The sequence below is a fragment of the Piliocolobus tephrosceles genome, chromosome 9, assembly GCF_002776525.5.
Source record: "Piliocolobus tephrosceles isolate RC106 chromosome 9, ASM277652v3, whole genome shotgun sequence".
In the NCBI taxonomy this organism is placed as follows: Eukaryota; Metazoa; Chordata; class Mammalia; order Primates; family Cercopithecidae; genus Piliocolobus; species Piliocolobus tephrosceles.
In genome coordinates this window covers 119700974-119716020 of record NC_045442.1, presented here as the reverse complement: position 1 = coordinate 119716020, position 15047 = coordinate 119700974, and the positions used below count along the sequence as shown (strand labels likewise).

The window sequence follows — 15047 nt, the reverse complement described above, 5'->3', positions numbered from 1 at the left end:
GGATTACAGGTGTGAGCCACCACACCCGGCCGAGTCTGTTTTGTTTAAGGGATATGAGTAAACTCAAAACTCCATGCCAAGTGGGGAGCAAAGGACGTTCATTTCACCCCCACACCTCCATTTAGCTTCTAAACTAATTTTCACCCAACTCGAGGTCTGCGTCCTTGTGAAGACATTTAAGTTTGCAAGAGGCACTTGGGTAATGACTGGTGGATTATTAATAAAATACAGAATAATAAAACCAGGACATGGCCAAGCATCTGCAGCTGTGTGGACCAATGAAAATGTGAAACCTTTCTGGTTTATGGGTACTTGATCCTCCTTTGGCTTTGCGGGGCTGGGGGGACAGATGTGGAGTGGAGGATGAGGGTGGGAAGCTGGAATTTGATCATGTTACCTGCCCCAGGGCTCTCACTGAAAGTAAGCCCCTCCATCTTCCCCATTGCACCGCTGAACCATGTCATTACATGTCTACTTTAGAAGGGCCTGAAATAAAAAAATAGTAGTAAAATAAATAAATAAATAAATAAAAGTTCAAAAACCACTCCATAAGAAGCTGAAAATCTGTACTTCACGTTTCTTTCCCTGAGCCCTGAGGAAATCTAAGTCTTCCTTCATTCATTCCCACATCAAGCCTGAGACATCAGCCTTCCCAGAACCGTGTTTTCATCCTGCATTATTTCTGCAATGTTCCATCAGTCATCTGCGGGTCTTTAAAGTAAATGTGAAAAGGTAGCAAAGACGCATCTGTGCAGCAAAGACATGTGGCACAGGAAAGAAGTGCAGAAATCAAAGCCAGAGAGAAGCCTGCTAGCCACCTGGAAATCAAATTGTGTCAGGGAGAAGGCCTGCGTGGAAAATAGATTAGAAGGGCAGTGAACAAGAGAGAGGAAAGAAAGGCAGCCCCTACAAAAGTTCATTAGAAGCAGAGGAGGCCAGAATTTGAAAAGCAGCCTGAATTTGAAAAGAGTCCTGCACTGCTTGAGGAAGGACTCAAGATTCAGTAAGTTCTATCGACTTCTACCTGGGTAACGCAGTGGCTGTCCACCTGCAGGTCCCTCTTTGCTAACCATGCTCCAGCTGGGGCTGCAGGCTCTGAAAGAAACCCAGGGAGCAGCCAGACATGAAAGGAATGGGAACACAGGCCTAGGACTTCAGATGAGAGGGTACCCTCCCTCCACAGTGCCATCCTTCATCTGACCTCCACCCCGTCCTGACGCTGGGCCTGGTGCAAACAGGGCTGGTGAAATTGGTGGGAACTGGGAAAATGACAGCTGCCTGGGCTACCCTGAACGTTGAAAGAGACGGCATAGGTACAGGCACTGGCAGACTGGGGCCCCACAGAGTGACCTGTTATTATTAAATCATATGTAGCAGCAGGTGGAAGTGGCCTCTGAGCCTTTCCACTTTTTTTTGAGACGGAGTCTCGCTCTGTCGCCCAGGCTGGAGTGCAGTGGCACAATCTCGGCTCACTGCAACCTCCGCCCCCGGGTTCAAGTGATTCTCATGTCTGAGCCTCTTGAGTAGCTTGGACTACAGGCGCCCGCCGCCACGCCCAGCTAATTTTTTATATTTTTAGTAGAGACGGGTTTCACCATGTTGGTCAGGCTGTTCTCAAACTCCTGACCGCAGGTGATCCACCTGCCTCGACCTCCCAAGGTGTTGGGATTACAGGCGTGAGCCACCGCGCCCGGCCGCCTTTCCATTTTCGTCTGCGCAGTCCAGGTTCGGAGTGCTCTCGTCTTCCCCAAACCCCGTGTATCAGTTCCCTCTTGCGCCAGCTCCCCTGTGGAGTGGGGCCTCCTCATCTCCTCCCAGCTAGCGAAAGTCATCTCAGTAAGAGACCAGCAGTAACCCTAGGCCCTGAGAGCGGTCACTTTGACCAGGCTCTGCGACCCCCGTGCTCCGCCTCTTCGGTGGCACTTGGCATGACTGCGAGGTCAGGCTCAGGTGTTCTAGAAATTTAGCTTTATTTTGTTTATGAACTTATTTTCCATTTCCAGCCACCTGGTGGCAGAAACTTAAAGTGTGGACCCCAGCGTCTGGATGAGAGGACACAAAGCATTAAAAAGTCAACGTCGGGGCAGCCAGGCCCCCCACGTGCTCGCCCTCCAGGCCCCAGGTGTTTCCTAGGCAGGTAGGGGAGCGGTTGCTAACAGTGCAGCGCCACTCACCCTGATGCTCGTTTTCCCAATGCAGGCAAACGCCACAATCCTGGTGTTGGTGCAAAAAGAAATCATCCTACTTCTCCCCTCGCTTAAACTTTCCCACAGGCCTTGTCAAACAACCCCAGGAGCCGGCCTGCAGGTTTTCAATGCGCGCCTTTCTCCCTGGGGGGCGGGGCGAGCCGGGATAGGGCCTCGTGGGGGCGTGACGTGCCGGGGCGTGGCGTAGTAGGGAGGGGGCGTGCCGGGGCGGGGCGTAGTGGGGACGGGGCGTGCCGGGGCGGGGCGTAGTGGGGACGGGGCGAGCCGGGGGAGGGCCTCGTGGGGGCGGGGCGTGCCGGGGCGGGGCGTAGTGGGGACGGGGCCCCGCCTGGGACGTCCTCGCGAAGCCTGGGTCTGTCAGGCGGTTCCGTCCGGGTCTCGGCCACAGTCGAGTTCCGTCGAGTTTCGTCCCGGCTCTGCTCACAGCAGCGCCCTCGGAGCGCCCAGCACCTGCGGCCGGTCAGACAGCGCGATCCTGCGGCGCCTGGCCGTCCCGGATGCCATGGCAGCCGTCGCCGTCTTGCGGGCCTTCGGGGCGAGGGGGCCCATGTGTCTCCGGCGCGGTCCCTGGGCCCAGCTGTCCGCCCGCTTCTGCAGCCGGGACCCGGCCGGAGCGGGGCGGCGGGAGTCGGAGCCGCGGCCCACCAGCGCGCGGCAGGTGGACGGCATAAGGTCAGCCCCGGGCCGCACGGGCTCCTCGCGTTGGGGCCGGGTCGGGGTCGGGGCGCCGCCACGGACGCCGCGAGGACTCGGGGAGCCGGAGCCCCGTTTACGCCCCTGGGGAGGGAACCCCCCCGTGTCCCGGACCCGGGCCTGGCAGCGAGTCGGTGGGACTGCCCGGGGCTCCGAAGCCCTCAGGGCCGCCTGCGGGATCACTGGGCCTCCAGCCGCTGGGCCTGCGGAGAGGTCTGGAGAGGAGGGCTCTGGGCCCCAGACCCGGCTCCAGGGGGAGTGTGGGCACGGCCGAGCTGCTCCTTGGCCCTCACCCAGAGGTGCGGGGCTGGAGGCGGGACAGTAAATAGTACTAAGGACACAGCGTCCTGAGCGCTGCCCTTGTGGCTACAGGCCTAAAACTCTTAAAAATGTGCTTGTGTGCCAACTGGAAACTGGGCGATAGAGTCATGAAGGTGGAGGGCCCTGCCCACTTCAGGCCTCAGCCGGGTGCTTGCCTGGCCCGGGCAAGGGTGCAAAGGGAGGCCTGAGTACCATGTTTCAGCATATTTCAGTTCTAAATCAAGCTGTTAAATAAAACGTCGTTTTCTCCTACCCTGAGATGTTTACCTTCTGAAGAAGACCTAGAAGGCCACGGGTGAACTGATAATGAGATGACCGGGTGGTTTCCCGCAGGGGTGGAGAGCCAGCCCCTGGCGTCAGCGTTTTCCTTTTCTCCTCACCCTCCTCTCATCCTTTCCCACCTTTGCACCCGTCCTTTCTGCCGCTCTGCAGGGGACTGGGTGCACAGATCTGCAGACACCCTTCCAGCATGCCCGGATAGTCTGTCCCCTCATGCCCTACAGACAACTGCTCTTGGCCGCCTTTGGGCTTGGGGTGCCCACAGCAGGGGCAGGGAATTCCAGGGTCTCAGTAATGGCCCCAGGGTTTAGAAAGGGGATGGTTCCTTCCCTGTGGACCCCTTGCTCATCATCCACAGGAGCACAGCCCAGAGCAGGGCCCAGGCCAGGGCCTTTCTTGCCCATTGCTAAGTTTCCGCTTCTGTAAATCTGGTCACATCTGGTTGGAAGCCTGACTTCTGGGCAGGCCAGATGACAAAAAGGAGGCTGGTGGAGTTCTCCAGAATTAAACATGAATCAGCAAAGGTGGTGACTGACACAGTCTCGCATGAATGCTAGGGGTTGTTTAGTAGGAAAGGAAACTTCTTAACCAAGCATTAAAGCAGCACTATGTTAGGCACTAAGCAGGTCAACTTGTGCGAGAACTTGAGTGACCCGTCACTCTTCAAGTGTCCCTTTTCCATGTTCCTCCCAGCACACTGCTGTCATGGACCCAGGGCCAGCTCTGTGCTGGGCTCCCGGCATCCATGTTCCCTAATTCTTAACAATGGCCTGCAAGGTGGATAATTTTATGCCCACTTTACAGTGAGGATGCAAGTTCAGAGCGGTGACAGCCTGTTCAAGGCCACACGGCCAGTAGGTCTCACCAGGGTTCAGAGAGGTCCCTCTGCCCCAAAGTGGTTTCTACTCTGTTTCTACTCACCACTTGGTTTGAAAAGAGATGGCAAAAAAAACTGGATGCAATGTCATTCCACTGCATTCAGTGGAATGGGCTGTGAAAAAAAAGAAATGCTATTTTTTGTCATTAGAACAGATATTGAGTGTCTTCTCGGTGTGAGAACATGACAGTCCCTCACTTCGGGGACCTTCTCGTGGTTTACGATAATGATCTTCAGACAGCTCATGGGGGCATTTATAAGGACCATCTCTTACCTTGATACTTATCACATGCCCTGGTGGTAACCTCATTCTTAAAGTTTTCCTCTTCGGATAGGTGATATTGGTGAAGCTCTCAATGCAAGGCATCGCATGTTTTCAACCAAGATGGTCGTTGGGAGGGTTCAGTGATGAGATTTTTTAGGAGGTATTATTAACAGGCTTTGGTGCCTGTTGAATCAGGAATAGATAAAAAACTAGAATGACTTTTTCTCTGATTCAGGCAGCTGAGTGACACCACTCAAATAAGGAAGAGACGAGAGGGGCGGGTTTGAGAATGGGGGGATGCCCAAGGACACCTAGATGGAGAAGGCCAGTGGACATCGGGATGAACGTGTGCACCTGGAGCTTAGCTCAGAGGCGGCCGTTGACGTCGAGGTCTTTGGTGAAGTTGCCTGGGAAGAGTGCGGAGGACAGAATTCAGGATGGCTGGCATTCAGGGGTTAACAGAGGGCTAGTAGCCCACGAAAGAAATCAAGAAGTATGGGCGTCAAGCTACCCAGGTGCCGAGGCAAGAGATCGAGGGCACGAGCTCTTCCAGTGTAATAAAATATATAAAATAAGAATAGTTATACTAGATATGATTATATATGAATATCATTGATCATTAGCTTGTAGCAATTACTCTTTATTCCAATATTATAATTATCCTTGCTCTATAATTATAACCTAGGAAAAACCAAGCCATACAGAGATAGGAGCTGAGGGGACATAGTGAGAAATGACCAGAAGACTAGAGTTTGAGCCTTCTGTTATTCCCTGGGCAGGGCCACCAGAGGGCTCCTTGGTCTAGCGGTAATGCCAGCGTCTGGGAAGATGCCCATTGCCAAGCGGACCATGGTCTAGCAGTAGCGTCAGTGTCAAGGAAAAACACCCACTACTTAGCCAACTGGGGACGGGAGTCTCCCTTTTCCCAGAGTAGTTCAGAGAAAACCCTACTCCTCCACCTCTTGTGGAGGGCGTGACATCAGTCAGGCCCGCCCGCAGTTATCCGGAGGCCTGACCGTCTCCCTGTGATGCTGTGCTTCAGCGGTCATGCTCCCAGTCTGCATTCATGTTCCATCCTATACACCTGGCTCTGCCTTCTAGATAGCAGTAGCAAAATTAGTGAAAGTACTAAAAACCTCTGATACGAAGAAATAATGGCGTAGGCTGTGTCCTCTCTCTCTCTCTGTCTCTCCACCTCGGCTGCCAAACGGGGAAGGGCCCCCTGTCCAGTGGACACGTGATTGATGTGACCGTGTCAATCATTGGAGATGACTCACACTCCTTACCCTGCCCCTTTTGCCTTGTACTCAATAAATAACAGCACAGCCTGGCATTCAGGGCACTACCGGTCTCCGCGTCTTGGTGGTAGTGGTCCCCCGGGCCCAGCTGTCTTTTCTTTTATCTCTTTGTCTTGTGTCTTTATTCCTACAATTTCTCCTCTCCGCACATGGGGAGAAAAACCCACCGACTCTGTGGGGCTGGACCCTGCGAAGAAGGACCGGCCAGAGAAGTACAAAACAACCAGGAGAGAAGAAATCTGTCTCCGGAAGGAGGGAATGATCGAGATGGCCAGTGGATTTGGATCTGGCAATTAGGAGATGGTCGGTGAGAAGAGCTTGGGTGGAGCAGGAGGAGTTGAGCATGGTTCCTCTGGGTTGGAGAGTGGACTCTGCGGTTTAGAACACTCACTGGTTGGAGCCAAATAGCTAACGGGACACATGAACAGATTCCGCAGTGCTCGATGGCCTTGGGGGCTGGAATCTTTATATACAATTTTGCCTGAGACCTTAGCATTTAGTTTAAGCACATGTCACCGATGGGACGGCAGCTCTTTATATTTGCTACAAGAAGCACCTCATTATTTGATGGAGAGGTTTCTAAGCCGTTCTCCCACCACCCGCACCAAATATAAGTTTTGAAGTCTATCAGCAAATCAGCACAAGTAATTTTTGTACTTAGGAGAGAACAATGTTTATAAGAAACAAGATGAATAGCACAGCCACCTGAAGACTGCAGCAACCTTGAAACGGTATTCCAAAGAAAGTGGTTATTCTTATTGAAATAAATTCAGTCATCAAAGTTGTTCCAGAAAAACATGACACAGAATACTATTTATGGAAGATCCAAGTTGGCTGTACCACGGAAGGAATATCAGATTCAAAAAAGATTGAGGAAGGCAGGAAACATGTAGGTGAAAACTGATAGGAAACACATAAAATATATAATAACAATCTGGTGTTTGGCTCTTTGCCCATTTCTTATAGCAGCCAAAAATAAGACATTTCTGTGTACAGGCAGCAAGATGACAATACAGATTATTTTATTCAGCACGTGGGATGCCTCCAAAGAGCGAGCAGCTTTTTGCCCTTTGGACAGCAGCTTTTTGTGACAGGATATGTCCAGAAGAGCCCTCTTGCTGTGTGACTTGTACTTTTATTCTTCATGTATTATCCCATTCGCAGACAGCACGAATTGTTTTGTAGACTTACAGGATGCCACTGTAAGAAAAGATGGGCCTAGGCGCAGTAGCTTACGTCTGTAATCCCAGCACTTTGGGAGGCCAAGGCGGGTGGATCACCTGAGGTCAAGAGTTCAAGACCAGCCTGGCCAACATAGTGAAACCTCAGCTCTACTAAAAATACAAAAATTAGCTGGGTGTGGTGGCACACACCTGCAATCCCAGCTACTTGGGAGCCTGAGGCAAAAGAATCACTTGAACCCAGGAGGCAGAGGTTGCAGTGAGCCGAGATCATGCCATTGTATTCCAGCCTGGGCAACAAGAGTGAAACTCCATCTCAAAAAAAAAAAAAAAAAAGATGGACTGGGTACAGAAAAATTGAATGAATAAGTAAGGCTGAGAATTCTATAGCACAACAAGGTGACTATAGTCAATAATAATTTAATTGTAGATTTGAAACTAACTAAAAGAGTATCATTGGATTGTTGATTTATCCTTTGTTATCCACAAAGGATAAATGCTTGAGGGGATGGATACCCCATTTTCCATGATGTGATCATTGCGCATTGCTTGTCTGTGCCAAAACATCCCAGGTACCCCAAAAATATATATACACCTACTATATGTACTCACAAAAATTAAATATAAAACATTGGGTCGGACACGGTGGCTCACGCCTATAATCCCAACACTTTGGGAGGCTGAGGCAAGCGGATCACCTGAGATCAGGAGTTCAAGACCAGCCTAGCCAACATGGTGAAACCTCATCTCTACTAAAGATACAAAATTAGCCGGGCATGGTGGTGGGCGCCTGTAGTCCCAGCTATTCGGGACACCGAAGCAGGAGACTCGCTTCAACCCAGGAGGTGGAGGTTGCAGTCAGCCAAGATCTGGGGCGTTATTTTCATTCTGGGTTTCTTTTCTAACTTTTTTCTAAGAAACAATGGAAAGAAAGCAGTGGAAGATAGCCACTGTTTGTCAGATTTCTCCGGCACCTGCTGCTGTCATGCTAAGCTTGCAGCCTCTCTGGGTGGTGTTGATTTTGGAACTGCTGTGCGTTGCCCTCTCTGTGGAGGTGGCAGTCATGTTTCTGACAGCAAACATGGAGAAAAAGAGAAACAAATCAAGGGAAGAGGGAGGAAACCCAGCCTGCATTTCAGGTCGCCTTTTTCTTGTTTTGACTTGGCTATAACTCCAGAGAGTTGACAGACCCTCTAAATTGGCACTAAGCCCCAGCAATTCTCTTTTCTTGCGTTTTAAAAATAGCTTCTAAATTAGACAGGAATCGCAGGGGTCCTCACTTGTTTTGACTGGTGCGTGACCCTGTGATTGTAAAATGTGCTTCACAGGAACATCGTCTTGAGCAATCCCAAGAAGAGGAATGCGTTGTCACTGGCAATGCTGAAGTCTCTGCAGAGTGACATTCTTCATGACGCTGACAGCAACGATCTGAAAGTCATTATCATCTCGGGTATGTATCTGATATCTGTCCTTAGTATTCTGCAGTGCCCAGAAGAGCTTTCTTGAGAGTCTTTAGTTAACTGGGGCATCCCTTCATTTAACTGGAGAATTGTTTTGAAGCTCCTTTACAAGAACATTAATTATGGAAAACACCTGTGTAGTTGGTTATTAGGTCCTAACACTATTAACTGCAGAATGTATAGCAGAGGTGACTGTTCAGTGAAAATCTGTCTTTTCCTTTTTGTTAGATACTAAAACATTTCTATTCTTGGCTATACTGGTCTTCCCCTCAAAGTCAGAGAATTGATTTCTTCATGGACCTTATAAAATGGGTTTAACCACTAATCCTTTGGGGCATTTGATTGGTTTGACTTTTCTTTTCTTACCAAGCTTTTGAACTGATACCTGCAGTGCCTTTAATGGTGCTGGAAAGGATGCCATATTCTGCTCATTTGTTTGCTTGCTCCAAAAAGAATTTTTACGGAATTATTTTTTCTTGTGATGATGGGGCTGGTATAAATATTAGTAATATTAGCATTTTAAAGTGTGCACAAAAAAATATGACAATGATACTTTGTGATGCTATGTTTGTTTGACAAATCAAGCACCAGGGTTTCCGGAGGTAGAAACTCAGAATGTTACCATCTTATCCATGGTTAATCAGAAGTGTTCAACTGTTTTATATGGTGAAGAGAAAAGAAATTAGAACTAGTACAATCCAGCAGCCATGTGGGATGTCAAAGGATCTCCTGGATACAGCAAAGGCAGTTAACTTCTTTTTTTTTTTTTTTTTTTTTTTGACACACAGTCTTGCTCTGTTGCCCAGGCTGGAGTGCAGTGGCGTGATTATAGCTCACTGCAGCCTCAAACTTCTGGGCTCAAGTGATCTCCGGCCTCAGCCCCCTGAGTAGCTGGGACTATAGGTATGTGCCACTACGCTCAGCTAATTTTTTATTTTTTGTGGAGCTAGCGACTTGCTACGTTGCCCAGGCTGGTCCCGAACTCCTAGCCTCAAGCAACACGGCCACCACTGTGCCTGGCTACTTTTTAAGGTTTTATTTTGCAGTGACGGGGTCTCACTATAGCTTCTTAACTACACAGTTACCTCACTTACAAAAAGACAAGAATAATGCCTATCAATCAAGGTAACTACAACAGCCAGGCATGGTAGCCTATGCTTGTAATCCCAGCACTTTGGGAGGCCAAGGCGTGCAGATCACTTGAGGCTAAGAGTTCGAGACCAGCCTGGCCAACGTGGCAAAACTCCATCTCTACTAAAACTACAAAAATTAGCCTGGCGTGGTGGCAGGCGCCTGTAATCCCAGCTACTCAGGAGGCTGAGGTACAAGAATTGCTTGAACCCAGGAGGCAGAGGTTGCAGTGAGCCAAGGTCGTGCCTCTGTACTCCAGCCTGGGCAACAGAGCAAGACTCTGTCTCCTGCAGCAACAGCAACAAAAGGGAAGTATGAGAAAATGTTATCAGCTCATCAGTAGGATGACATTTTCTTGTTGATGACAACAGCGATAGCAGCCACATCCTATGATCCCTTATCTGTAAAATGAAGACCAGAAGGCTTCTGAGGTCTCTCCCTACCCTCACCTTCCCAGTTCAGCCATGATGGTTGGCCGCCACTTGTAGACGAAATGACTTGGACACTGCCTTCGGCATGGGGGATTTTGATGAGCTTGTGTGACTCAATACACTCGGGCCAGAGTGAGTCCCCAAATAAAGGCTCTGTATAAAATACCTTTGCCTTGGTAACTGAACCTTCTCCTTATGTAATTGTGTATTTCTATCATTTTCCATCAAGGACTTTTAGGACACAGAGGCACCTAAAAAATGCCTCACCTTGCATTTTTCATCACAAAATTCCGGCTGGAACTTTTCAATCAAACTGGAATTATTCTTCTCAAAATTAGGCCATTAACTTGCTGTAAGTGAAAGTTTGCTGAAGTTATTCAGTAGACAAGGAAGGGAACTAACTGTCCAACTCTGGGTGTTTACATCTTTTTGTTTTCTTTTCTCAATTGGAAACATTTGCAGCTGAGGGGCCTGTGTTTTCTTCTGGGCATGATTTAAAGGAGCTGACAGAGGAGCAAGGCCGTGATTACCATGCCAAAGTATTTCAGACCTGTTCCAAGGTAAGCCGGGACGACAGTCGACAGTGCAAACCTGCAAATGATCATTATATTAAATGTTGAGTTCGCCTTCTAGCTTATGGATAAGATTTTATCCGTGAGACCCAACCACCCAGAGCAACTGGAAACTGTTTGGTCATCAGATCATTTATCCAAGCAATTATTTGGTTTAGACCTTTTTTTTTTTTTTTCTTATACAGAGCCTCTCTGTGTCACCCAGGCTGAAGTGCAGTGGTGCAATCTTGGCTCACTGCAACCTCTGCCTCCCGGGTTCAAGCGATTCTCCTGCCTCAGCTTCTTGAGTAGCTGGGACTAGCAGGCATGCGCCACCACACCTGGCTAATTTTTGTGTTTTTAGTAGAGATGAGGTTTCACCATATTGGCCAGGCTGGTCTCAAACTCCTGACCTCAGGTGATCCTCCCACCTCGACCTTCCAAAGTGCTGCGATTACAGACGTGAGCCACCGTGCACAGCCTAGTTTAGACTTTTAAGAAGCGACCATAATTTGCTATTGATTTTGTTTTGTACCAAAGAAAGTGGAATATAGGATGGTACTCATGGTCGCCATGTCTAGCATTGTGGGAGTATGTCTTTGTGTAGAAGTTTGGAGTAAGAGGAAAAAGGTGAAAATGTGTGTCTTTAGAGAGGAATAATCTAAGATTATAATAATTTAAAAAAATTTAAACTAAAACAACTCTGTTAAATGGGAAAGAACATTAATAAGTGGAATAACAATAATGGTTTTTTAAATTGTTTTCAAATGCTTCTTTCAACCAGCCTTTATAATCACCACCTCCAAGTAGGAAAATTAACCTCTTCGTTGTTGCTTCTTTTCTGCCTCTTTCACCATATTAAGGAGGAATAATACCAACAGCCACAGAGGAAGAAGAGGTACAAAAAGTTTTGGATGATTTATAAATGCATGAAATCAACCCCTTGGGTAATGAAAAACTGAATAGAGAATCCAGCTTTAAGTAATACATTGTTCATCTAATGACCGTTTATTGAGCACCTATTATAATACCTGCAAGGCATTGAGGGAAACAAAAGAAAAAATTGCTTTCTGCCGAACTGAAACTGAAAATCTGTTTGGGAAACAACACATATAAAACGGTTTCATAACCTGCCTCTAAGATGGTTTAACCTAATTTTTTATTCATTCATCGACTTATTCATTCATGTATTTGGTCATTAATGATTTCACAGATATTTAATGATACAAGACACAAGTGAGCAACAGGGATGTGAATGGGAAGATGATTAAGACATCCCCATTTGTTTTCCTTGCCCTTCCAGAAACCCATAAAGAGATCAGGTTATGTTTTTCTCACTCCATGGAAGGACAAACAGGAAAAGCAATTTACTTGAAGCTTCATGGGGAAGTGGGAGCAAGTTAGAGCCGAGACCTGGGTCTTTTGTTTCCTGCATTAATGATGTTTATGTAACATTCCACTCTTAGGTTTGCCAAGGCTTGGTGCTTTAAAAGTTTTTTTCTACCAGTACCCAGTATGTTTGGCTAAAGTTGAAAAGCATCAAAGAGAACCAGTAAAGCCCTGTTATCCTCCCTAAGGGTCTGCTTTTATCACTCTGCTCTGGCAACTTCATGAACTGGGATCTAAACAGCGTAGCCATGGGCCACAGGGGAGCAGGCCTTCTTCAGAGGATAAAGCCCAGATTTCTTGAAAGCCCCTAACCCTTGGAGGCCTCTGACTTCCTGAAAAAGACTCAGTGCATAAACAGGGCCTACCCCAAAGTAGTAAAATAGGACTGAAAGTGTACTGATTTCTTTAAACCATTTCTAAGAAAATCACATTGTGTTGGCTAAATATGAGTGCCATGGACTTGTGCAAGATTTCAATTTCCAAGTGAAATCAACAGGTAGATTGGAACAGAATGAGCTAGATATTTCATTGTTCAGTTCATGCATGAGAAAATTTGATTTTAGAAAGGAGGATAGAGGTATCTGAATTAGCTAAGCATCTAAAAACTATACCAATTTGTTACAGACCACAAGTACTGCATGATAGTTAATTATATACAAACCAGGAGCAGGGCATATTAAGAATGAGTAGAATGAGAATGAGAAGAACTTGACTCTGAAAGAGTGAAAATGACCTTCCATGGCGCTCATATTAGAGACTTCTTCTTTGTCTCTCTGCTTATATCCTGTTGAAGTTTGGAGATGGAACTCTAGTTCAGGAGAAGAGTCTGCTCTTTGCTCTCATACCCTGTCAATCACATGACAATGGGACAAGGTTTCTTGCTTTAGGAAATAACGCGAAACCCTTAGCGATGCTGTTAAAGGAGGTTAGGGCAGAGTTCTATTTATGTCACATTTTGGGGTCAGCAGACCCAAAACAGTACCTAATTCAGGAAAGTCAAATAGGTATAATCAGTTCTTGACCATCAAGTGTTTGATTATTCTAGCCTGTTGATTATTTAAATTCCCTTTGTCTTTTCTGAACTTCTCTCTAACTTTATATTTTAAATAGTCTTTTTTTTTTTTTTCTTGAGACAGAGTCTCGCTCTGTTGCCCAAGCTGGGGTGCAGTGGCACGATCTCGGCTCACTGCAACCTCTGCCTCCCAGGTTCAAGCAATTCTCTTGCCTCAGCCTCCCAAGTAGCTGGGACTATAGGCATGCACCACCATGACTGGCTAACTTTTTTTGGTTTTATTTTTTTTTAGTAGAAACGGGGTTGCACCATGTTGACCAGGCTGGTCCTGACTCAAACTCCTGACCTCAAAATGATCCGCCCACCTTGGCCTCCCAAAGTGCTAGGATTACAGGCATGAGCCACAGTGCCCAGCCTAACACAGTCTTAATCATGAAAGTAATAAGTACTTATAAACAGTTTTGAAAGTCTAGAAAAATAAAAGATTACCTGTTATACCATATTCATACCTCCCAGAGAGAACTGTGATTAATATTTTGCTATATTTCCTTTTAGATCATTTTTTCATATGAACCTGTTTTCCTAAATAATCATATATAGATGATATTACAGTATAAAATTATATAATATGATTATAGCATTGAATGCTTACTATATGCCAGGTAATATTTTAAGTACTTTAGATATGTTAATTTATATAACTGTCATGTTCTATAAGGATGGTGCTATTACTATGCCCATTTTACAGATGTGAAAACTGAGGGGTTAAATGACTTGTCCAGGATTATGCAGTGAGTAAGTGACAGACTGAGCATCAAACCCTGGCAGCCTGGTTTCAGACCACTGCGTAAGCTCCAGACTGCTATGCTGGTGTTTCTCTTGGAAATTTTCATGTCAGTGAGAATACAGCATCCTAGTCAATGGATGTAGTTTAGTTTCCATTGCCATTTATTTATTTTGTATATTTATATTATTTATAGTTTTTTTTTTTACTATTATAATATAATGATTTGGTGAGCATCTTTGGCACAGAGCTTTTTACCTATTTCATATTATTTCTTAGAAGTAGAATTCCTAGATCAAAGGTGAATATGCATTTTTAGGCCGGACACGGTGACTCACACCTGTAATCCCAGCACTTTGGGAGGCCGAGGCAGGCGGATCACTTGAGGTCAGGAGTTTGAGACCAACCTGGCCAACATGGTGAAACTCTGTCTGTACTAAAAATACAAAAAAGTTAGCTGGGTATGGTGGTGCACACTTATAACCCCAGGTACTCGGGAGGCTGAGGCAGGAGAGTCACTTGAACCCGGGAGGTGGAGGTTGCAGTGAACCAGGATCATGCCACCGCACGCCAGCTTGGGTGACAGTGCAAGTCTCTGTTTCAAAAAAATAATATTAATAATTATATGTGTTTTTTATGCTGAATATTTACTGTATTACCTATTTTTCTGCCAAGTTTTGTGAAATCCTAGCCATTCACAGATGGTGGATAGGACAGGTAGACTGTTCAACTCTAATCAACTGGCTTTTCATCAGTAACTTCAGTTCCTTGGGTGGTGCAGCAACGCTCAGAACAAAAACAAAATCTTTTATTTCTTTGCAGCAAGACTTTAGAAGTTCTTGGGAGTTCTTCCCCTTGTTATTCATTCCAGTTCACTGGTAATGAGCACTCGCTGGCCCATCCCCAGCCTCGCCTTACAGTGCATGAACCCCCTGAATCCACGAACAGTGTTGTGTACAGGTGTTCACTTATCTGTGCCTTCTTCTTCTTCTTCTTCTTCTTCTTCTTCTTCTTCTTCTTCTTCTTCTTCTTCTTCTTCTTCTTCTTCTTCTTCTTCTTCTTCTTCTTTCTTCTTCCTCTTCTTCCTCTTCTTCCTCTTCTTCCCCTCCTCCTCCTCCTCCTCCTCCTCCTCCTCCTTCTTCTTCTTCTTCTTCTTCTTCTTTTTTTG

The 15047-nt window shown here is 46.7% G+C and overlaps 1 protein-coding gene across 1 annotated transcript in view; it reads left to right on the top strand.

The window, feature by feature from the left end:
- The first annotated feature begins 2495 nt into the window (after positions 1–2495).
- The window catches only part of ECHDC3 (enoyl-CoA hydratase domain containing 3), a 22765-nt gene continuing 10213 nt past the window's right edge, over positions 2496–15047 (top strand). The window contains exons 1-3 of the mRNA XM_023223204.2: positions 2496–2879; positions 8450–8571; positions 10606–10703. Coding sequence (XP_023078972.2) covers positions 2710–2879; positions 8450–8571; positions 10606–10703 — 390 coding nt within the window. The 5' untranslated portion in view covers positions 2496–2709. The remainder of the gene's footprint in view (positions 2880–8449; positions 8572–10605; positions 10704–15047) is intronic.